The sequence below is a fragment of the Athene noctua genome, chromosome 27 (genome assembly GCF_965140245.1).
Source record: "Athene noctua chromosome 27, bAthNoc1.hap1.1, whole genome shotgun sequence".
Classification (NCBI taxonomy): Eukaryota; Metazoa; Chordata; class Aves; order Strigiformes; family Strigidae; genus Athene; species Athene noctua.
Window position 1 is genome coordinate 6,452,851 of NC_134063.1, and position 23,575 is coordinate 6,476,425.

A 23,575-nucleotide genomic window follows, 5' to 3' on the forward strand; every position below is an offset into this window, starting at 1 on the left:
CAGCGCCTCGGGGCTCCCTCCTCCGGCGGCGCCCGCTCCGCCGCCTCCCTCCGCAGTTGGCTCCGGCCGCGTGGGACGGCCCGAGCGGGGCGGCCGGTAGGCTCGTTTGGTGGCCGGCTCGCGCGCGCGGCCTGGTGCGGGCGGCGGATCCCGCCGCTCGCGTAACGCGGGGCCCGGGTTTCCTGAGGTGAGGCCCGGCCGGCTTGGGTGAGGAGGAAGGCGGGGGGGGTGGGGGGGTGGTGGGGAAGAACCGCTTCTCCTCGCCGCCGCCGCCATGAGCGTGGAGGCGTACGGCCCCAGCTCGCAGACCCTCACCTTCCTGGACACCGAGGAGGCCGAGCTGCTCGGCGCCGACACGCAGGGCTCCGAGTTCGAGTTCACCGACTTCACTCTCCCCAGCCAGACCCAAACCCCGCCCGGGCCGGGGCAGGCGGGGCCGGGACAGGGCCAAGGCCCCCCCGGAGCGGGGCAGGGACCGCCAGGACCGATCGAAGCACAGGTGAGCCCGCGGCCGGAGGCGGGGGGGGTGGGGGGGGGGTGGCCGAGGGGGTCAGGGCGTCTCCGCCACCGGGGCGGGAGGGGGGGTCCGGAAGGGGCGGGCGGGCCGGGCCGTGGGGCCGGCGAGGGGAAGCCCTGGGCGGGCTGCGGGGTTGGGCGCTCTGCCCCCGGCAGCGGCGGACGGGGAAGTAGAAGCCGCATGTGGCTGCTCGCCTGCCCCGCGGAGAGGAGCCTCCCGGCTCCGGAGCGGGGCCGCCCGCTGCCGGCACACCGCGGCCCGGCCGCCCCTGACCGGCAGCGGGGGAGCGGCCCTGGCAGCCGGGCGCGTTGCTGCCGCCCGGGAAATGCAGGAGAGCGCGCGGAGGAGGAAACTTGGAGCCGGTTGTCCGTTGGTGAAGCCGGCGGGCTCCGCGGCGGTGTCGTGGCAGTTGAGTCGCTTTTCAGTGCGGTGTTGAAAATAGAAATCGGAAACCCTTCTGGATGTAATTTCAGGTTCTTTTCCTCTTTAAAACAAATATGGCTACAGGTAGTATTTGGCTATCAGAAGTGGGCTACTGAGGAAATCCAGCGTTACTTTCTTTAATTTCTTTCTTCTATGACTAAAAGCAAAATACGCTTTTAACTTTTTATTCTTATTATTATGTTTACCCTTACTTTTCTGCTGCGCAGTTGCTAGGTTGGTTGGTTTGGGGTTTATATGGAAAAGGCGATATGGCCTGAGTCTTAAGTTCAGAGTTCTGATTCTTCATAACTTAAAAGCAGGTGATATTTTTTTTCTTACTATAGTCAGTTGGTGATTGGTACGTACGTGACAAATTGTGTTTATTTGACAGTTCACAAAAGCAAAAGTAAAGAAGGAAGTAGGGTTTTGTGCTCACAAGTGAAGAAGGGTTGCAAATGAAAGTACTGTCACTGTGCTACAGCTTGACTGTAGTAAAAACAAAAACCCTGAAGACCTCTTCCATGCCTTTTAAAAAGTCAAAACTTTTCTGCATTTAAAGATCATGGACTATTCTGCTAAATTTCATTACATCTAGATGAGTACTTATGTAGTCCCATTATTAATAATTAAATGTTTGTACGCTGTTAGGAGTTGAAATGCTTTTGGTAAGTTTTTAATCCTGAACCAAACATCTTTGAGTGTGCTTGATTTTTTTGATTTTTTTTTTTTACCTTTTGCTTGTAAAACCTGAAGTATCAGCGTCTGGTAGAGCTGTGAGTACAAACACTGGAAACAGGCCAGTGTGGCCAGGCACTGAGAATCTACAGGTGTGCAGCGCAGGACTGAAGGTGGTATTATCCCATCCGAGCCGTATCGGGTTTATCCCAGGACGAATTGAATGACTTTCTTGTGCTTGAAAGTGCTCAAGGTAGAGCCTGGCTGTAGCCACTGTGTGGTGCTTGCTGCAGGTTAGTGTGTTTATAAAGAATTAGAGATGTGACCCCATGGCTCTTTACTTTCAGCTTTTGAATTGGGGCTTGGTAGACTTAATCCAATTTGAACATTGCAGTATTAGAATTATTAAATTCTAGTAGTAGAATCTCGTCTGTGTACAGTCAGACTACACACTGATCAAGTAAAAAGGCAGTTTTATTAAAATCTTAGTTTATAAAGCCTTAATAGGTTGTGATCATTCTAGAACTCAGAGTAGAGAATATGTGGCCAAAAGAAGAAGAAAACCCACCCCAAAATAAGCCTCGTAAGCTAAAAGACCAGATGAGAGGATTAATTTGTCTTTTTTTGTCTAAACATGTTTGAAAAGCCTTTGAAGTAAAAAAAAAAAATATCTGGAGAGCACATTCAGGTACTAGTATGTATGTCTATAACCGTCTGTCCTGGCAAGAAGGAAGGGATTATTTTTTTTTTTTTCTAAACTGAGTGCATTTATGATGTTTCTGCAAACTCTTGTGATCATCCTGATCCTCGCTTTGACTCTAGAAATGTAGGTTTTGGGGAGGGTGGGGAGAGGGAATGGACCTATTGCAACAAGAACTCTCAGAAGTGTAGTAAGTAGAGTGTCCTGAGCTGAAGCACAGCAGAACCCAGATCCCTGGATCCGTTTAGACTTGTACGTTTCAACGGTCTCCTGAGTGATAAGATCAGAAATTATGTGTGTTTTAAAGATTCTGGGGGAGATTTTGCTGCTTTCAACAAATTTAAAGTTGTTATGTCTTTTGGCAGGGGACATATTAAATAACTTCTAAGGCCCTAAAATTGATCACACACATTTTGCTTAATTAAGTGCTGTCACTGTGATTATTTATTCAAGTAGCTTTAATTATAATATTTATTTGAAGATGATAAACGTTTGAGGTATACACTTTTACTATGCTGTTTCATATTTTGATATCTTTTCAGTGTCCTAATGTTAATAAAGATTAGCTGAGCAATACAGAGCACCTAATTTCTTAAGAAAATGTGATTGATCTAGGCAGTCTATAAGAGCTTCCTTTCCCACTGTATATTTAACTGATAGTTTAAGAGGATGTTGTTACAATTGATTAGTGTCCAATTGACAAAAGGTAGTGAGAGGTTAGTAGCACAGAAGCAATGTCTGCTCTTTTCAGAAAACTGTATTTCTGTTGTTTGCATATAATTAAAACCAAACATAGGAATAGATTTTTATAAATATTTTAAGATAAATTCTGATTTCTGCCTTGTTTTTTCACTCTTCCAGGCAAGGACTTAGTTCTGATGCTAGGAAACAGTCACATGCTCAACGGGTCCGTGATGGACAAGGCACATGGTGTTGATGTGTTAGAGTGGTTGAAGGAGGCTGGGCCAGCTCTTCGATTTTTGGTCTAGACTATGGGGGCTGGATTTAATTTCCAGTTCTAACAAAGACTTTTTGTCTTAGCAAAATGACTTACTCCTTGTTGCTCAGGTCCCCATCTGGAAATACAGCTTTTACTCCACGTTGCTCTGGGGGTGTTGTGGGGGTGGATGTGCTCAGTAATATCCTCTTGCTTATTTTGTAAAGGGAAAGCAAATCAATATAAGAGACTGTAATAAGGTACAGTAAATATAGCTTTAATTTAAAGAATGTGAAAACAACAAATAGTTGGGTTATCCATGCAAGTCCAAAAGTGTATATTTTTCTTCTAAAGCACGAGGGAAAATTACCTGAATGGGGGCAGCGTGAGTGTGTCCTGCAGCCACTGTGCAGCGTTGAGGTGCGTTGCTGCGATCGATTGGTCTGCAGCTTCGTAACAGGAGGACTCTTCTAGCAACACACCTACTTAACTGCAATTAGTTTTCTTGTTACAGCTTGAAATGTACCACTTTAAAGTAGAACTACATCAAGTGGATGTAGGTGCGTTCACCTGTGGATCAGCTGCTGGTGTGGGTGGGGTACGTTAGCCAGAAGCGCTGGGAGGAATTGAGATGGTAAGATTCTGGTACTGCTGGCACACGGTCGGTAGGAGCTGCTGCCTAGTCTGCTTTACTGTTCTGTAACTCAGCTTCCTGGACCTTTACTATTGTCTCTCAACCAGTATTTTAGTGACCAAAAAAGGAGCAAAGGAGGGGCCAGTACCTCGGTGATAGTTTCAGAGCACCTCAGCGTTCAGATCGCTGGTAGCTGTTAAACTTGCTGTGCCAGAAGTTTCAGTCAACACTTTTAAAATAGAGAAGCCCCCCCCACCTCCCTTATACAACAGTCGCTGGTGCCAGATTTTTAATAATATGCACATAGGCTAACATCACAGTAGGTTTTAGAACAATAGTTGAGTCACTTCCTCATTGTGTGCCTGCCAAGGGCGAGTACTCGCTGCTGGATTTTCATAGTAACAGGTGACATCACTCCTGCCAAGCTCCCTGAAAGGGTCGGAGCTCCCCCCGGGGTGTAACTAACAGTCACCTGGTGCAGAAGTACTAATAGTGTGCAGTTGTAGTTTCTTGGGTTTCTGCCTTAAAAAAAAAAAAAAAAAAAAAAAAAAAGTTTCACAATTTTATTACTGTTCAGCAATCCAGCTTTATGAGCGCCCAAAAAAAGAAATTGATTAAACTCGTCAACTGATACGTATAATAATGTATTATGGCTCTTTGGAATAGATTGATAGAAACGCACTTGTGAATGCGTGGTATTCGTGCTTCTAAGAAATTCAAATTAACTGAAGGCTTTGGAATACCACCTGTTCCACGATAAGTTAATAAGTTATCTTCATATTTTATAAAATGGCACTATCTATTTAAAATGGGTATTTATCATCAAACATCTGTGGAGTGCTATTACACAGCGAGCTGATCGGATTTGAGTTCATCGTACTAATGGGTTTCTTTGGGGTTGGTTTTTTTTTTTTGGTCGTTGTTCCCTCTGCTTCTTTTGCACATTCTGTGCTGATGGTTCCTCTTGGCTGATCTTTCTATTAAAAGCCTCTGCTCGGAGGTAACGTCAATAAAAAGTCATACGGTTTAGACTGTGTTTTGCAAATGTACCTCATTTCGTTTGAAGATAATGAAACAAAGCTTGTGCCGTTGAGTCCGGGGCAAATGTGAAGTGGCTTGCACTTATTTTTAAATTTAACTCTTGCAATTGGCTGTTAAATTTTAATGTGCAATACTGAAACTAGCCTGTGTGGAATCTAAATTAGACTTTCGGAGAAGTAAGCTTGTTTTGATTTGCGTATGAGTTGTAGCTTCAAAATGCTACAGCAACTATTTTTAAGTTTCTTTTAATAAAGATATAAGTGTTCTTGCTGTGGATAGCTTTCTCATCTCTTGTCAGAGAATTAAGTTACAGCTACCAGATAAATTGCATTAAACGTCGTAAGTGCCAAAGAGTTATTAAAATACTGTATTGATAGGCAAAGGCCTTGAGTGATTCTTATGCTCCCATTTATTAGCTAGTTAAAATTTTCAGGAATAATATTTATCTCACCTTGTCTAACCCAGTAACTTTAGAAACAGTTGGGGGGATTAATATGTCTGATGATTTTGCTTTGATAAGGACACTACCTCACAGCACTCATCTCGGATGTTTCGTTAATATTGTGCTAATCGTTGCCCTCACTGTAGTGGTCCTTTTCCTGCCAGAGCTAATGTAGATTATGGTATGCTTATTTCTTGGATTTTAGAGAGATCTGGCTAAACAGCTCAAAGAACCAAGTGACGGAGTGACCACTTTTGGGGGGTGTGGGGGTTCTTGCAGCATCGTGTTAAGGTGCTGAAGCTCCCCGTGGCTGCGGCAGTGGAATGAAACCAGAACACCTGTGAGGCCCAAGGGGCAACGGCTGCTCTAGCTGTGCCAAAATCTGATCTGTGACATTCACACTTCGTGGTGCTTCTTCCTGGTGGTAAACGCACTGTACTCAGTATTGCCAAAAAGGAGTTATTTTTAACATCAGTAAGTGTGTAAAAGTTGCTGACGCAGCCCCAAATGTTGCAGAACTTTCATGGTTCTGGCGGCATATTGTCGGTGGAAGGAGCACACCTGGTTTGTATGTGCTGTGTTAGCACACTTGGTCTGAAAACTTGAGCTGCGTTACTAGTTTTGATGGACTTTTGCCGTTTTCTTGGATAACTTAGACCTCTTTTTTTAAAGGAAATCTTATCGTAGCTAAAACAAATCTAAAGTAACACAATAGTGACTGCCCTGCCTTTGATTCAGTATTTGGTTAGTCCATCCTGAACAAGCGTTACTGCATGGAGAGTTAAGACATTGCTGAAAACCAGTTTCTCTTATTTCTTGCATTATTTAAATATATCTTTTTTTAGGCTTACATGAGAACAGGTTTCTTGATCACCTGCTCTGTTGTCCAAGTTGTCACGCTCTGTTGTTACTTGTTGTCCGGGTGGTTCTAATATCCGTGGAGAAATATTGGTGGATGGAGAAATATTGGTGGATAGAGAAGGGCAGAAATAGATGGGGAAAGTGCTGTACAGTAAAGATCTTGTTTTCAGGTAGATTTCTGGACTAAAATGGATGAAAAAATGATGTTTGATACTGCTGGAAATGTTTAAATGGAATTTTGTTTGTTGTGTAAGACTAGGGAAAATGTAATCTGCAGAAAAGCAGCCTCCTTTTAACTTTTTTCTGTTCATCAGTTGGAGTTTAAATAATCCTGTAAAATAGGAGCGAGTGAGGCAAGTATTGATTATATAACTGGTATGTGTTTCAACTCTTACCAGCATTTTTCTTTCCTTTTGAGATTTCTAAATTAACCACAGGTTTTTGCTTTGAGGAGTGGGGGTTACTGTCCTTGGCTTTATGTTTTGGAGTCTGTTTTGATTGTATAACCTAAGCACTGACCTTCTCTTTCAGGTTAATGGACCTGATGGCATTCTGCAGAATGGAGCTGTGGATGATAACGTGGCTAAAACCAGCCAGCTTCTGGCAGAGTTGAATTTTGAAGAAGATGAAGAAGATACCTATTACACAAAGGATCTTCCAGTGCATGCTTGCAGGTAAACCCTAATCTTTGCCCCAGGCTTATTATTTCCAGAGGGCAGGAGCACTTTGTGTGAGTGAAAGGTGTATGCTTAGAGAATTTGGGGGTTTTGAGAGCGACTTCCTTAGAGGCATCCACGTTCTGGTAGGAAAATGGTGCCCTCTGGTGAGCTCTTGTGTACAGCTCCTGCTCCTGCAGGTCTTTGACCTCCCGTGAGGAATAGCAGGCTAAGCCAGCCTAGGGATGGTAACGGTGGGGAGTGCTAAAAAACCTGTGGCTCAGAACAGACGTTTTGCTCATGTTCCATGCTTTTACCAACACTTGTGATCCCTAATTTTCACTTCCCCTTATTTTTGTACACTACTAGTTAGTTTAAATCTTGTGTTTAAATTTTCCTGTAAGCAAGTACCTAATCACATCTTGTTTTTTGTTTTTAATTTCAGTTACTGTGGTATCCATGATCCTGCCTGTGTGGTTTACTGTAACACCAGCAAAAAGTGGTTCTGTAATGGACGTGGAAATACATCTGGCAGGTAAATGGTCAAATGATGGAAATAACAACAGCCTTGTTTTAGAGTGTGTGTGTTTTGAGGTGGTACGAAGGCTGTGACTTGCATGTCGGTGATAATCAAAGTCTAGTGACTTCAGTGTGAACTTCTAGCTGCCTCTTGCTTTTCTGCTGTTACCAGCTTAACCTCAGTCTCAGCAAAACTTGAATCACTTCTGTGAAGTGAGCTTGCTGCTTCTTCCCCCATCCTGTGTTCCTGCAAAGCGCAGTAGAACTGATGCTCTTGACGTGTGGAGCTTCAGGAGGCTTCTTTCAATTACCAGTAACATGAAAAGAATTTTTTAACACGTTTCCTATTCTTTCATGCTCATCTACCTTAAAGCATTTGTGCACTGAGAAACCATTGAAGCTGTGCTAGCAGTAATCTTTGCTTGGATGAAAAGAGCAAGATCTTACCAATGTCTGCTACAGTGTAAATAGATTTTTGTTTGTGTCTTTTTAATAACTGAGCTGGTACATTATGTTAGGAATAAATCCGGTTTTCCTGTTGACTTCATATAAATATATGTCCTCTCTGGTTTCAGCCACATTGTTAATCATCTTGTGAGAGCGAAGTGCAAAGAGGTGACTCTCCATAAAGATGGACCTCTAGGAGAGACTGTCTTGGAATGTTATAACTGTGGATGTCGTAATGTGTTTCTCCTTGGCTTTATTCCAGCTAAGGCAGACTCTGTGGTTGTTTTGCTGTGCAGGTGAGAGAATGCCTTTGTTGGCATGTTTGCGTCAAGTCTGTTGCATAACCTTATTTCTAAAGAGCAGTGCTTGCTTTCATTTTGTACCAAAATACATTTTATACTAGTAATTTGCCACCGTTTTTCCTCTGGATGATCGTATAGACTTCATGAATACCCAAGTAGATAATGCTATAAAAGAACATTCTGTTATGCTGGGCAGATGTCTTAGATCTATAGAAAAGTATTTCCAGTGAAATGGTCCTTAATGGAAAAAAGGTGGTTTTCCCCTTTTTTTTTTTTTTAAAAAAACCCCTGATTTTCAGATTTGGAAGAGTAACAGATCAGTTCAGGAAATTACTCTGGAGCCCTACTGGAGTAGTGGCTCTGTTACGCAGGATGTTTTTCTGTCAGCTCATAGAATCATTCAAAGGTGACAGTAAATCGGAAATTGTTCTCTGATAGATTCTATCAGAAATCATGATTTTTATAATTGTATTTTAATTAAATGCTGTCACTTACCATGTATTTGACAGTAGAAGGTGTATTTCTATGGAACGAGTTCTTCTACTTGTTTAAACAACAGATGGGAGGTAATCCTGAGGGTTTTCTGATATATGTGTGCATAGTCTTAATGGACTGTAACCACTTTCAGAGGTGAGTGTCATATTTAATATTTTAGATACTGAAACTTTCAGTTATTGAAATGCCTAAGAAATAACTGCTTTACTGTACTGAGCCTGCCCAGCGTTGAAACAGCAAATACAGGAACTAAAAAATGAATTGTCCCAGCAGGCTTGGGTTATTTTATTTTTTTTTACACTTCACACGGTAGACTTTTTCTTACACTTGTCTAATTTAATAATTTTTTTCAATATTTTGGTTGTGCAGGCAGCCATGTGCCAGTCAGAGCAGTTTAAAGGATATTAATTGGGACAGTTCACAGTGGCAGCCCCTTATCCAAGATCGCTGTTTCCTTTCATGGCTGGTAAAGATTCCATCTGAACAGGAACAGCTGAGAGCACGTCAGATTACAGCTCAACAGATCAACAAACTGGAAGAACTTTGGAAGGTATGTGCTGCTTTTTCAAATTCTGGTTATGTTTTACCAAGTGCTAATTTTGTGTTTTTATGAAGGAGGGACAAGACTGTTTTAGCAACTGCACAAGGCAGGGAACGTACTTAAATCACATGAGGTTTAAATCCTGCAGATTTGACAAGCAATACAACTGGGAATTAATCGAAGGATTCAGGAAATTGTTTATCGAAGTAGGAAAGTTTCACCCTTAGGTTCTCCAGCTCTGTTCAAGTTGCACTGTTGGACAAACTGAAAAAACAACTTTCCTTGCTCACATCGAATCTTTCACTTATTTCTGCTCTGCATGATGACTAGCTGAATAGGGATCTGTCAGTCCATGCTTGGTACTCAGTTACTGCTTTTTGAGGGGTTTTTCTGTACATCCTTTAAAGCATAACAAACCTGACAGGATGTGAGCGAGCATGACATATAATGTCTTGGTATAGTTTTAACAGGTGGTTATAGCTTGATATAATTTCCTGTAGCAGTAAAACACAGTTGCACAGTGAGAGCTTGTCACTCGTCTGTACTTCAAACTTGGAACCAAAAATGTTTGTGCTTTAAATTCTAGGAAAATCCATCTGCGACCCTTGAGGACTTAGAAAAGCCTGGTGTTGATGAAGAACCACAGCATGTCCTGCTTAGATATGAAGATGCTTATCAATACCAAAATATATTTGGTCCTCTAGTCAAGCTTGAGGCAGACTATGACAAGAAACTCAAGGAGTCTCAGGTAATATTCTTGAAATATGCCTGTTTGAGGGGGCTTCTGACCAGTTCTCTGGTACCAAACACATGGTCACTTTTAACAGCATAGAAAGAGGGCTCAAGTGAAATAAATGTCTTTATTGCAGTACTGCTACATCACAGTAATTACAGTAGTAATGGTGATGTTTGATAGCAGGGAGAGGGGAAAAAAAAAAAATCCTCAAACTGAGATTTTAAAAGGACTTGAAATGCTTGTGAACTTCCATCGTTCTGTGTTCAGAGTTTCTTTCCAAGAACCATATTGTGTCATGGAACTGTGCAACTTGGCCACCTTTTATGTTGTTATCCTCATAACCTGCAGTTACCTTAGTCAGAGTTTCCAGACAAACTTGAATTATATGAGGTCATGCAAACAGGGATTGTTTTAAAGGTGGGGGAAGAGAGTAACGCAGGTGGTGATTAGGACTTTGTTTCTCATTAAGTAACTCTCCTGTAGAACAAAACTCTCTTCTGTAAATGGTGTAAACTCAAGCCATAATAAATACAGGTATTTGTCTACACTGTGATGCTGGAACAGCAAGTTTTGTATTTCTCAACTATTTTGAACTATAGGGCAGTGAGGACTGTAGGTAGTTGGCAAACAGCTCTTTAAGAACATAATAGATGCCTCTTCTTCACCATTAGACCCAAGATAACATCACAGTCAGATGGGACCTGGGCTTGAACAAGAAAAGAATTGCTTATTTCACTTTGCCAAAGACTGATTCAGGTACTGACAGCTTGATTGTATGTTTTTATTGCTTTTTTTAAATGCCTGGTGAATAACATCAGTGTTTAAAAAAAAAACTTGATCTGGCCTGGGGTATAAGTACTGTGAGTGTTTTGTGTTGGGGGGTGGTTGTTCATTGGTGAATGTTCTAAGAGCGTTTTTTTCCTTCCTTTGTAGATATGCGTCTTATGCAAGGAGATGAGATCTGCTTGAGGTATAAAGGAGACCTGGCCCCTTTATGGAAGGGAATTGGTCATGTTATCAAAGTTCCTGATAGTATCCTTTACTTAGCGAGCCTTCAGGAAGGCTTAATCAAAGGTTCCAGTCTCTCAGAGATCAGTAAATGCATACAAAAGTAATTCTGAGATAATTTTAATTTGTCTTGGGGATCTGCTAAAAAAGTCAAAATTGGGGAAAATAAAATTCAAATTTTTGCTATAGATTACTACTTAACGAGGTTCTACAGATTATGGTGATGAGATAGCCATCGAGCTGAGGAGCAGCGTTGGAGCGCCTGTGGAAGTTACTCATAACTTCCAAGTGGATTTTGTATGGAAGTCTACTTCGTTTGACAGGTATTGCGAAAGCACTTCAAAGCTTGGCAGATAGCGGGTGCACTTGGTGCATAGTTTTTTTTTGTTTTTTTACCTTCAGTGGGCGTTTTTGAACAAGGAAAGTTGTATTGTTTTGTGACACTAACAATCAGAAATCTGAGTGTGCCCCATGCGTTAAGTCTAATAACACATGATAGCTGGTTCATAGAGCAACAGGCCTAACTTTTACTAGAAACTGAAGCAATGTGAATGCCATCAAACCGTTAATTTTTCTCATGTTGAAGCCATGCTTAAGGTTTATTGCAAATACATCGAGGGGGGGAATCGACCTTATGTTTAGTAATACTTGGAATGGAAGAAGAAAAATTGTTTTGTAGTTCAGCTTCCTGAGCATGGCTTCATCACGAAGCACACTCTGATTTTAGTTGGCATTTCTAAACTTTGAATGGCTTTAGCTGGAATTTGAAGGCTTTTGAGTTTGCTGTAGGGTCAGTAGGCTTCAGATGTATCTGTACTGTATTTTGTAAGATAGGAGCTTGTTTATTACCCTGAAAGAGAGACACTGAGTACAAATTTTCTTCCAGTCTTACACCTAAAATTACTCCTGCAGATTTTGTCAAAGGCTGGTGTTTCTCTACAGGTTTTTCTGATTATAATTCTTTGTAGTATTCCTATAGGGGGAAGACAAGATCTGTGTTCTCAGTCTAATTTTTATCTCTTTAATTCTTTTAAATGTTCTACACTATTCTTTTTTCCCAAGGTATATTTTAATTTGTGCCTGATGTCTGATTAACAGTAGATGAATGGTTATATTTGAGGTCATACTGATCTTTAAATGTGTTTTTTTTTTTTTTCCTGTCCTTCCCTCATTGCAGAATGCAGAGTGCTTTAAAAACATTTGCTGTGGATGAGACTTCAGTGTCAGGGTACATCTATCACAAACTGTTAGGTCATGAGGTAGAAGATGTAATTATTAAATGCCAGTTGCCAAAGCGCTTTACAGCACAAGGACTTCCTGATCTCAACCATTCTCAGGTAACCTCATCTCCTTTTTACTACGTGCAAAGAATATCATAAAGGATTTATGAATAGAGGTTGAGGAACTTTGTAACTTCCTATGCATTGAATGCTAAATAGCAATAAAAAAAAAAATATTTTTATAGGTTTATGCTGTGAAGACTGTCCTGCAGCGTCCTCTGAGCCTTATTCAGGGTCCCCCTGGTACCGGAAAAACAGTGACATCAGCCACAATCGTCTATCATCTGGCTAGACAGGGCAACGGGTGAGAACTGCCCTCTAAATCTTTATGTATGAGGTTAATTTATTAATGATCAAAGAATCAACTTGATTTTAAAAAACTTTTAATTTGTATCGTTGAACTAAAAAGCCTTTCTAGAAGTATATTCTTCTGGGAAGACTTGTGCTCATTTCAGAAAATATTCTTCCCCAGCATATTTTTCAGGGGCCATGTGTCATAACACATGATTTTATTACAAGTCTAGTGGAAAAAAGTTTACAGCTCACCGAGACTTACTTTTTGCTTAATTTTTTTTTTTTCTTTCAAGGCCTGTGTTAGTCTGTGCTCCGAGTAACATAGCTGTAGATCAGCTGACTGAGAAGATCCATCAAACTGGACTGAAAGTGGTTCGTCTGTGTGCTAAAAGTCGTGAGGCAATTGACTCTCCCGTATCCTTCTTGGCATTGCATAACCAGATCAGAAACATGGATAGGTAAGAAATGGTTGAGAGGAACAAAAAAAACTCAGTTTAAGTGTGCCGGACACAACTGATTAACTGTGTAATGATGACAACGTGTATTTGCTTGATGTGATAATTTTTTTGGTTCTATACTTGTGTCATACGTAAGTTTTACAAATGAGTTCCTCTGTAATCATATCAAGCTGTTAATTAGGCTTAAAACAGGTTGGTTTTTTTTTTTTACAGCATGCCAGAGCTTCAGAAACTGCAGCAGCTTAAAGATGAGACTGGAGAACTGTCATCTGCTGATGAGAAACGTTACCGTGCGCTGAAGCGAACAGCAGAGCGTGAATTACTTATGGTAAGGTTTTGTCGGTTCTAGCAGCTTAAATAATTGCCTTCTCCCACTTGAGGCTCAGGTGCAATTTGCTGGTGGGGATCAGAGTACAGTCTAACTTTTGGGGGGACTCCTGGGATGGTTCTGAATACTCTTCCACGTAGGAATGCTATCTGGTGATGTCCTGCTTGATTAACTTGGGTTGCGTTTCTGTCTCAGAACGCAGATGTGATCTGTTGCACCTGTGTGGGAGCTGGTGATCCAAGACTTGCAAAAATGCAGTTCCGCTCCATTCTGATCGATGAAAGCACGCAGGCTACTGAGCCAGAGTGCATGGTGCCAGTTGTCCTGGGAGCAAAACAGGTAAGAGCCATCGGATTTCATTAAAAAAATAGTTTTATAAATAAAGTAGCATCAAGCAGTAATATTCACAGCGTAAGCATGTAGGGACACAAAATCCTTCCCTTTCATGGAAGACGTTTCCATAATATAGCTCTAAATGACTTTATTTTGTGTTAATCCTGCTAGTTTTCTATTTTCGTGGCATAATCTTTGCCTAGAATGTGTTGGTCCTGTTGGAACAATCTGGAGACTAAAGATTTTATTTGAAAACGATCAGCTGAAATCTAGTTGACTCTAAAGGTTTGTAAGCCTTAGATCTGAAGCTTATTACAAGTCAGACCGATTTGTTCCTAATGTATTTGATAGATTATTGCTGTTTCTAACGATTGATCAAGTTTTAGAAAATAAAAACTTGAATATCTGCCAACTTTCTTTCCTTCAGCTTATTCTTGTGGGTGACCACTGCCAGCTTGGTCCTGTTGTGATGTGTAAAAAAGCTGCAAAGGCCGGCCTGTCTCAGTCCCTCTTTGAGAGGCTTGTGGTGCTGGGGATTCGTCCCATTCGCCTGCAAGTGCAGTATCGCATGCATCCTGCACTCAGTGCTTTTCCATCCAACATTTTCTACGAGGGGTCGCTCCAGAATGGTGTTACTGCAGGTAGGCAACTCCTACAAATGACTTTCTTTACCATTCATTAAAGATCAAAGGAAGGATTCTTTCATCTAGATGAGTTCCCAGTACATTTGCTTCAAAAGAGAATTACCACTGCGCTTAGTGTTGAGTCATTGAGGTGCTTTGATATGAAAGTGTTCTTGCTCGTAAAGCTGTGCTAACTTTTTAAATTTTTTTTTTTGCTCTTCAGCGGACCGTGTGAAAAAAGGCTTTGACTTCCAGTGGCCACAGCCAGATAAGCCAATGTTTTTCTATGTTACACAAGGACAGGAAGAAATTGCCAGTTCAGGCACCTCTTACTTAAACAGGTAAATAACATTCAACAGTGAGAGATATACTGGGACAAAGTATTTTTAATTAAGTTTATCTCAAATGTCAGTGCACTATACAGTTCCCTCTGCAGACCAAATATTTAAGCATTTCTGTATCTTTCAGAACCTCTGCACCAAAATTCATAGTATTCTGTATTCACCGTGATGCCTGGTGCCTTGCTGTGTGAATAAAGACATAACAGCTAAATAAAGGCTTGTGTTCTTGAGGGAGAGTTACTTTCTGTTTCTGTGAGGGTGGTATCTGTACTTCAGCTGAGTCAACCCACAGACCTCGAAAGTACTGTGTACGTCAGTGCTATCGATTCTCATGTTCTGCAGTAGTTCTAAATTAATAAAACGTTTCCTATTTATCAGCTATAATTGAAATTGCTCCTGTGTGCTTTTTTTAATAAAAGGATAGTGCAGGCTGAGCCACATTTTGGATTTGATTTGCCCTAGGCTCCCTTTACAGTAAATGGAGAGAAAAAGGCATCTCCAGTGGGAGCAGTTCAGATCTTGAGTGGGCTTGAATTGTTCTGTGGAGGTGCGTGTCTTCATTCACTGGGAGTATAAGGAGCACGGGACAGTTACGTGTCTAAAATGCAGGATGAGTTTGGGCCAGCAAGTGAACGGACTGCAGCTGCAGCAGGAAATGCTGATCAAGTCACATTTTGAAGCCAGAATTCCAGTAGCTCCTGAAGCAGAGTGCTAAGCCTTAGATTTTGGTGGCGGTGCGAAAGGGATAGGAATTTAATTTTCATTTTTCTACCCCTTTTTTCTGCAAATTCCAACTTCTTTTTTTCAAAGAGTGAGCTTAAATCCCTTTGCTCCTCTTGGTCGTATGTGTTTGTTCACGTGCCTGGAAGGGAAACCAGACCAACTTATGAAAAATATCTGCCGTGATATTTTTAATCTCGGTCTGTTTCCTGAACAGCATGTGCAAGACTGCTGAATGCGGCAAGCCAGACTGTGCACAAACAAATGGCACAATAGTTGGCTGACAGGGAGAGTGGCATTAAAAGCATTCTATATTTAAAACTTTAAGATAAAGCAACTGAAGGATCTGTTTGCACAGCAGCCTGGAACGTTTTTAATGATCTTGCTCATAAAAGTGCCCATGTATGTTGAACTGTACTAAACAGTTCCATTTTGGAATGGTGGCCACCGTGCTATTTGCTGTTCCAGGTGGTCTTAGCTGTGTAGCTCTGAGAAGGTGGTTGTATATGTAAGGAGAAATTTCTGTGTCATTGAGACCTTTTTTCAATGTTGGCTTTTGCCCATATTCGTCTGGTTGAGCACATCTGCGTGTGGTGAAGTCAGGAGGTGACAGTGGTGGATGTTCCTGCAAAGCTTAAGTGGAATTAATCGGAGCGCTCAAGCAGTGTAAAATCAATCTTTTTCTCAAAGTAGCCTTTCTGACAAAAGGCTAGCACAGCATACGTGTCCAAGACTTTTAGACCCGTTAACTTGCAAAAAGTTAGACTTGATTGTCATTAGATAAACAAATCTCTCTTTCTAGGACGGAAGCTGCCAATGTGGAGAAGATAACTACAAAGCTATTGAAAGCTGGTGCCAAACCAGATCAGATTGGCATTATTACTCCGTATGAAGGTCAACGATCCTATCTGGTGCAGTACATGCAGTTCAGTGGCTCCTTGCATACGAAGCTCTACCAGGTAACAGAGTCGTTGCACGAATGAGGACACTTGGATGCAGAGAAGCTAGAAAAGTCAGATATTGTGAAACTTCAATATTTTCATTTTTAGTCTGGCTTCTTAGGCGTCAGTCTGTGTTTACTCTTTAGTAATTTTTGAGTTTTTTTAGTTGATTGTGGTTAAAATAGAACAGGGAGAAGAGCTTAGGAGGTATCCAATGCCAGTAAGTGTCCGGGGAGCAGCTGGGCAGATAAAGGAGAAAGGTTTGTTAAGGTCTGTTGAAAGGAAGCTTCAGTGAGTCCATCCTCTGAGGACTCATTGAGGCACAGCAGGGAGAGGTCATCAGTGCTTCAGCTGTGGAAAAGCTTCAGTCAGCTTGTGTCTTAGATAAAAGCATCACGCCAAGAGACACGCAGGAAGCCAAGCTCCATAAATTGTGATGCTCATACTGTTTATTTTCTGGGGAATATATCCTCCCATCAGTGGAACTCCTCTACCAAACATAAAAATTTGTTGCTACAAACAAGAGTTGTATGTTTAATACAGCCTGTTTTGCAATATTGAGAATCTGGTCAGTGTTTTCACTGAAGGAAAACTTGGTGGAAATACTTCTACTTCTGCCAGGAATGATCTGTCCCTCTGATTCAGGTTTCTCAGTAGCTGGGAGCAGTGGTGCTAATTTGGACCTGTCTTACTACGAGGTTTTTGGAATAGTCAGAAGTCTTTTTGGCAACATACCTAGAAAAGGGATGCTTTCCATAGCACAGATGCCAGTTTGGGGGAAATACGAGAACCGTAAAGCAGTGAACATAAAAGTGATTTGTCCTAAACTGAGACTGTCTGTTCTCCTTTAGGGAAACTGTTTAGTGACCAGTGGAATTACTAAATCATTCATCACTACAAAAATAACATTTTTGTCAGATGATGGGAACTGCTAGTGCACAGCCAACGCATTTGGTAGTGCCTGTTGGTAGCATTAACTGTTTTGCACTGTGCTTCCGTGATTTACATGTTTTCCTCTGTTTCAGGAAGTGGAAATTGCAAGTGTGGACGCCTTCCAGGGACGAGAGAAGGACTTTATTATCCTTTCTTGTGTGAGGGCCAATGAACACCAAGGAATAGGGTTTCTGAATGACCCCCGGCGTCTTAACGTAGCTCTTACGAGAGCAAGGTAAAGTAAAATTGGGCAAGCTTTATCTGTTCTAGATACTGAATCTGGTCTGCTAAAGCCCTGATACAGCCCGACTAACAAAAGGTGTTTTGTGGGTGACAGGCCCCTTCCCCACCCCGCCTGGTTTAGAGGAGCCTTGAAGGATTCCACATTCCCTACAACTTCCAAGAGCAATCTCAGCCTACTCAGCGTTACCTTTCGGCGTCGGTAGTTTGCAGAACCTGCCCTGTCGTTCCCCTTTGCTTGCAGGACAGAACTCTTCCCTTCACCTGCTGCTTTATCTCTTCCAACAGCCATTTTTGCCATTCTTACCATTTTGCTTCTCTCGATGGATCCGGTGACTGGGAAGGGGTGATGTGGAGTTGACACTGTCGGTTGGCTTCCCTGGTTTCTGCAAACTTGGAAACCACTGCGGTGCGGTGGTTGGTCGGGTACGCTGAGGGGTTTGGCAAGCCTGCAGAAGGAAGCTTGTGATTCTTGAGAAACTGGCTGCAGCAATCTCCTTCCAAGTGTTTTGTCATAGCACTGAAATCATCCGCTGTAAACAAAACAATTGCTCAGGGTCTCCTACCACCGTGGGCTTCAGTGAGGTGCCTTGATTTGCTGCAAAAGGGATTGACTTCGGGGCTGTTCTGACTTAGTCAAAATTAATATCTGTCTGCTGTGGTACAGGTATGGAGTAATTATTGTCGGGAACCCAAAAGCACTGTCTAAACAACCACTTTGGAATCACCTGCTGAATTACTACAAGGAGCAGAAGGTTCTGGTGGAGGGACCACTAAATAACCTCCGGGAAAGCCTCATGCAGTTCAGCAAGCCCCGGAAACTGGTCAATACCATCAACCCAGTAAGTTGCCCTCTCCTGTCTCTCAGATGTTTGTGGCATGAAGCAACTGGGAATTGATTGATCAATGGATGGAATAAACAGTCACCCACACAACTGCACACACCCATAACTTTCCATTTTTGTTGCCTAGTTAATGCAGTGTGACCCAAGTAAGTTGCTGCTTCAGCTGTTTCTAAGTTGAGCTCTTATAAAAAAACCTTTTTGGTGCTTTTTTTCATTGCTTTATTTACTGCACAGTTTTGAGGGGGGTAACTTCTGAGGTGAATGCAACATAAAGTAACTGGTTTATGTGGAAATGGCGAGCTCCTTAGGTGTGTGTACTTAATAGCATTGCACTTTACTCCTCAACCTGCAAGTTTTATACTTTGTGCTTTAACATAAATAGTCACTTGGGGTAGGGAGAGAAGCTTGTCAGCCGTCACAGGCCAGTGGTGGGAATGGAGCAAGGAACTATGATCAGAACCTCAAAATAGACTGAAAATTCATCAGATGTTTCACAATTTGAGATAGGCTGCCTGTAGAATCTTACTACTTTTTCTTGTCATGATGTAGTTGAAATAGTAGTTGGATGTTTTCCGTGTATTAGAACCGTATAGTTTCCTCAGCACTTGTAAAGTATGTGTGATCTGTGGAGTTTTACTGGGGTTTTTATCCAAAATAACTTCTGCTGAAGTTATGGTGTGATGCTTTCTATGCCAAGGCTTTGTCTGACTCTTATAATGCCTCCAGGGTGCCCGTTTCATGACGACTGCCATGTACGATGCCCGTGAGGCCATCATCCCGGGATCTGTCTACGACCGGAGCAGCCAAGGTAAAGGAAGCTGTCAAAATTAACACCACCTTAGGTTTTTATTTTTTTCCCCCCAGCTAGTCCTTGGGGTATGGTTTCTTACAGACTTCAAATTTTTAAATGTTTGAAGAGCTGCTACAGAAAAACACAGGATTTAACATCTGAAAATGTTTATGCTGTGCGTGGATTTTGCTTGCTGTATATAGAAACCCCTACGGTCCAACTTGGTGTCTGCAGAGCAAGTGAAAAATGAGGGGAGAGGGAGGGGGGGTGTGTGTGTGTGTGAGAGCATTTCAGGAACCTTAGATGCTGCTGTCAAAGAGTAACTGTGTAGGGATGAACACGTGTGAGATGAGGCTCTGAAATTTTCAGGTGTGGGATAAGTGGTGAACTAGAACTGTTGGTTCTGGGCAGTAAAAGGCTTCTCCTCTCAATTTCTGGTTCTGATTCTGCTCACAACTCCTCCCGTTCCTGTTAAAAGCAGGAATAGGAATCGATTTTTAACTCTCGGGGCTGCCTGAGATCACTGTGGTTTGGTTTTTTTTTTCCTCCCCAGGGCGCCCATCCAACATGTACTTCCAAACCCACGACCAGATCGGGATGATCAGCGCTGGCCCCAGCCACGTCACGGCCATGAACATTCCCATCCCCTTCAACCTGGTGATGCCCCCGATGCCACCACCCGGGTACTTTGGCCAGGCCAACGGACCCGCCGCAGGTACGGGGCGGGGCTGGAACGGTGCAAACAAACGGCACAAACGCCACCTTTTAGGTCAGAAATCAGAGAATGGCTTTTGCTGCTCTTGCAGCAGCGCTGATGAGGGAACGGTGATGTCCTCCAGGGATAAATCTTAGCTCTTTGGGGTACAAACACAACAGCACTACCCCTTCCAGTCAGCATCCCTTTGCCCTGTCTGTGCTGGTGGTTCTGCCTTTTGTTTTCTCTGCCCCTGCTACGTTGGGTACGTAGAAAATGTTGCCTCTTGCGAGAGATCAAGACTTGATAGAAATACAAGAATATTTAATTCTCACATGTAAGACTTCTCACTGTTGGTTGGGATAAATGCTTTTCCAGGACGTGGGGCGCCAAAAGGAAAGACTGGTCGTGGTGGGCGCCAGAAAAATCGCTTTGGGATTCCTGGAACTAGTCAGTCAAACCTCCCAAATAGTCAAGCGAGCCAAGATGTGGTGTCCCAGCCTTTCTCCCAGGGTCCACTGACTCAGGGGTATATCTCCATGAGTCAGCCATCACAGATGAGTCAGCCTGGGCTCTCCCAACCAGAATTATCACAGGTAAGTCCAATTTGTGATGCAGTCTGCTTTCTTCCCTGGGTTTGCTGGTGATCTCTGTGCATGAGCATCCTTGTTTCCTAGTGGGAACTGAGGAAAATGGCAACTAAAGTGTCTCAGTGACTCAGCCACAGCGTTTCATACTTGGTGGACTTGCTATGCATGGACCCTCATGCATAAAATTGAAATGCTGCATGTGTTGACTTCAGCTCAAGGCTTAACTTTGAACTGCTTGCCTGTTCAGCAGCCAGCTATTGCAAAAACCTTTATTTGTGGAAATTCTGCAGGAAAAAGTATGGGGTTTTTTGTTTGGTTGTGTTTTTTTTTTTAAAAAAAAAAAAATCCCCAATAAAACCCCTCAGATGTTATTGTTAACCTTGGCTGCCAGGTATTCTGCTTTGTAAGGGAGCGCTTGAGCTTGATTTAGAGGCTTAACACACACTTTTATTTTCAGGACAGTTACCTTGGTGATGAGTTTAAATCTCAGATTGACGTGGCGCTGTCACAGGACTCTACTTACCAGGGTGAACGTGCATATCAACATGGTGGAGTGACGGGACTGTCACAGTATTAGAGTGTAAGACACCTGAGGTTCACTCCTCTGCTTCTTCCTCCCCGATTTAAGTTCATGTAAGTTTGTCTGGAGCGACATCCCTAACGCAACTGTTGTTTTGCCTCCTTGCTTTCAGGTTGAGGAAGAAGAGCTAAGCTTGCGTGGAGCTTAGTTCATCAGCATTTTATTCTGGGTAATAAAAAAAATAAAATAAAATGGATACCTGTTTTCCACTGCTAAAACTGAAGCACCACTGTGTGAGAGCAACAGGAGAAAGAAACCAACCAACGGAGAGGAGAGAGAGAGAAAGGAGCGCGCGCGAGAGAGCCCACTGCTAGCTCACTGAGACAAGGAGACTGACCGGAGAGGAGAGAGCGCACTGAAGGACTGGCTGGCGCCTCACCGGGGAGGCAACTCACCCTGAAATGAGTGGTCAGCCGAGTCCCTGCTCCCCCAGTCAAACAAGCTCGAGAGAAGGGCCTTAAGCAGGTTTCACTTCATTCCATACTTCTCTTTGCGAGCAGGGCATTACTTTTCAGAGCAGATGGGGAGAGGAAAACCCTCATCTCAGAGTTGTTCTCGTTTTAAAGGGGTACTATATTTTAGCAGTAACCGTTTACATTTTAGAAGCAGAGTATCTGAGAGAGAAAGAGAGAGAGAGAGTTCCTGACTAAGTGACAGCGAGCCAAGCAGAAATCCAGCGGAACACAGCTGATGCTCAACTCTGAGATGCAGGTTTTGTTGTCCAACACTGGCTCTGAAATCCTAGTGTCATCGTGTTGCCCACATTGTGAACGGGTCTTTCGTGACAAGGTGGTTTTTAAAGAGATTCTTTCAAAGGAGCACTGAATTTTTAGAAGTTTGTCTCTGAATTTGTAGTGGTGGACCTGGGAGATCCTTGTTCTGAGAAGCTTACAAAAAGTTTTAAAACAAAACTAAATTTGAGCACCAACCTTGAGAACTTTCAGTGTGATTTAAAGTTGCAGCAATCAGCCTCTTCTTCCTACATTGGATAGCAGTTAGAGTGAAAGGAGCCTGCGCGCTCGGGCAGGAGGAGGGTTTCAAAGTGTTTTCTGTATGCTTTAATTGGCTACTGTCTGGACTCTACTCTGTGAAAAACAAGCCTTTCTGTAAGATGAACTTTGCGCTTGAAAGGGGATGGGTTCCTGTGCCCTTCGGCCCTGGAGGAAAAGATGCTAAAACAGGCCTGCTTTGCTCCCTCAGAGCTGGGGGAGAAGTAGTGGAAACTGGGGATTATATTGGTTCTGAAGTACAGACTCTACAACGTTACCGAAGCAGGTTGGAAAAATGGACAAAGCAGGCGGTTGTTGGAAGGTGGCCTCTGATCGCTGGGTATAATTAGAGATACTGGGTTAGGCTTTTGTGTGGCTTCTTCGGTGATTAACGCAGATTAGCTGAAAGATTCAGGTGTTAAACCAAACCCGGAGCTGATTTTTCAGGTAGTGGACACGGCTGTGCCATCAACGCTGGCTTGAGAAATAGCTGGAAGTCAAAACTGAAAACAGCACATAAGAGAAGCCATCCAATTTCTAAGTTGTACCCATGTCTTAAATAAGTCATATGGGAACACTGGGAGCATTTTATTTCTGTCTAAACCTTTTTAGAAACAGCGCAGAGAATTTCAGATTCCTACAGAGACCCATTTTTATCAGATCCCTAAATTAGACTAACCTCTACCTCCTAATTGGCACAGAACAGTAGAGTGGGATTCACTAACCTAGGTGTTTTTAAAGTTGGAATTAAGTTAGCTTTATACTCAAAGGGCTCCAAGTGTTTCTAAGTCTTTTTTTGGGGGGAACTCAAAATACCTCTCATATGAATGTACTTAAATGACGTAAAACCCACTTTTTGTAACTGGGGGGAAAGCCCTTTCATTACTGTCCTTTCTGTAGATTGTTGACCCGCTTTCATAACCTGTATTTGCTGTAGTTTTTCAAGAGTGTCTCTCCCCCAGTGCAGACCTGGTGTAGCATACCCACAAACCGTGAGTAGTGTGCACATAAACATGGAACAGGTGTTCAAGATTTTTGTTCAAGTCCTGCAGCGAACGTAGTTCAAGAACTGCAAAAGAAACTTTTCCAGAAACGAAAACCATTCTTTTCTCATAAAACGCCTCCAGAGTTTAGACTTCTAAAAATGTGAAAGAATGGAGACACAGGCCACCTTCCTTCCTTGTAAGATGGACTGTTTTATTTATTAACATTGCCGAAGGGCTTTTTAATTTTTTTCCTTCTGTAGGCTGCGTAGTTGCATAGACTTTTCCGATAGGTTTAAGCTGTAACCCTCTGTGCAATGCAATCCATTGAGTAATGTAACCCCCTCCTCTCCCCTCACCCCCTTTATTTCACTGACGGGAATGCTTGCCTCTGCTTTGTGCTGGTTTTTTCCTTTGTAGCAGTTACTCTGAGTTTTATAAATCCAGACATCAGTGCTAGCACGGTGTTAACTCTTTTTTGATTTTGTCTCAGTTTGTTTTAAACCTGTTTGTCATCAATAAAATATTAATAAACAGCTCTTGCATTCAAGGTGGCCCCTACCTTTCAATGATGAAAACCATGCAACATTCATTAAAACTTAGTCTGATTGTATAAACTTCAAGTTTATTACTTTTTTTTTTTTTCTTAAACACAGACTAGTACAAAAGTGTGGTGTGT

At 42.5% G+C, this 23,575-nt stretch overlaps 1 protein-coding gene across 2 annotated transcripts; it reads left to right on the top strand.

Annotated features, from left to right (window-relative positions):
• The first annotated feature begins 225 nt into the window (after positions 1 to 225).
• Positions 226 to 23,446, top strand: UPF1 (UPF1 RNA helicase and ATPase). Of its 2 annotated transcripts, none has more exons than XM_074928011.1 (24): positions 226 to 499; positions 6,762 to 6,904; positions 7,332 to 7,421; positions 7,981 to 8,148; positions 9,019 to 9,199; positions 9,777 to 9,938; positions 10,598 to 10,682; positions 10,860 to 10,958; positions 11,140 to 11,257; positions 12,112 to 12,271; positions 12,400 to 12,518; positions 12,802 to 12,966; positions 13,180 to 13,294; positions 13,490 to 13,633; positions 14,055 to 14,268; positions 14,474 to 14,591; positions 16,114 to 16,270; positions 17,278 to 17,420; positions 18,093 to 18,267; positions 18,997 to 19,078; positions 19,614 to 19,775; positions 20,133 to 20,350; positions 20,802 to 20,924; positions 21,037 to 23,446. In XM_074928011.1, exons 1-23 carry the CDS (start codon positions 275 to 277, stop codon positions 20,919 to 20,921), a joined length of 3,363 nt encoding a protein of 1,120 aa, XP_074784112.1. In that variant the 5' UTR covers positions 226 to 274; the 3' UTR covers positions 20,922 to 20,924; positions 21,037 to 23,446. The 2 variants fall into 2 exon arrangements, with proteins under 2 accessions (XP_074784112.1, XP_074784113.1); XM_074928012.1 differs by having other exon boundaries at positions 11,149 to 11,257.
• Positions 23,447 to 23,575: the final 129 nt, after the last annotated feature.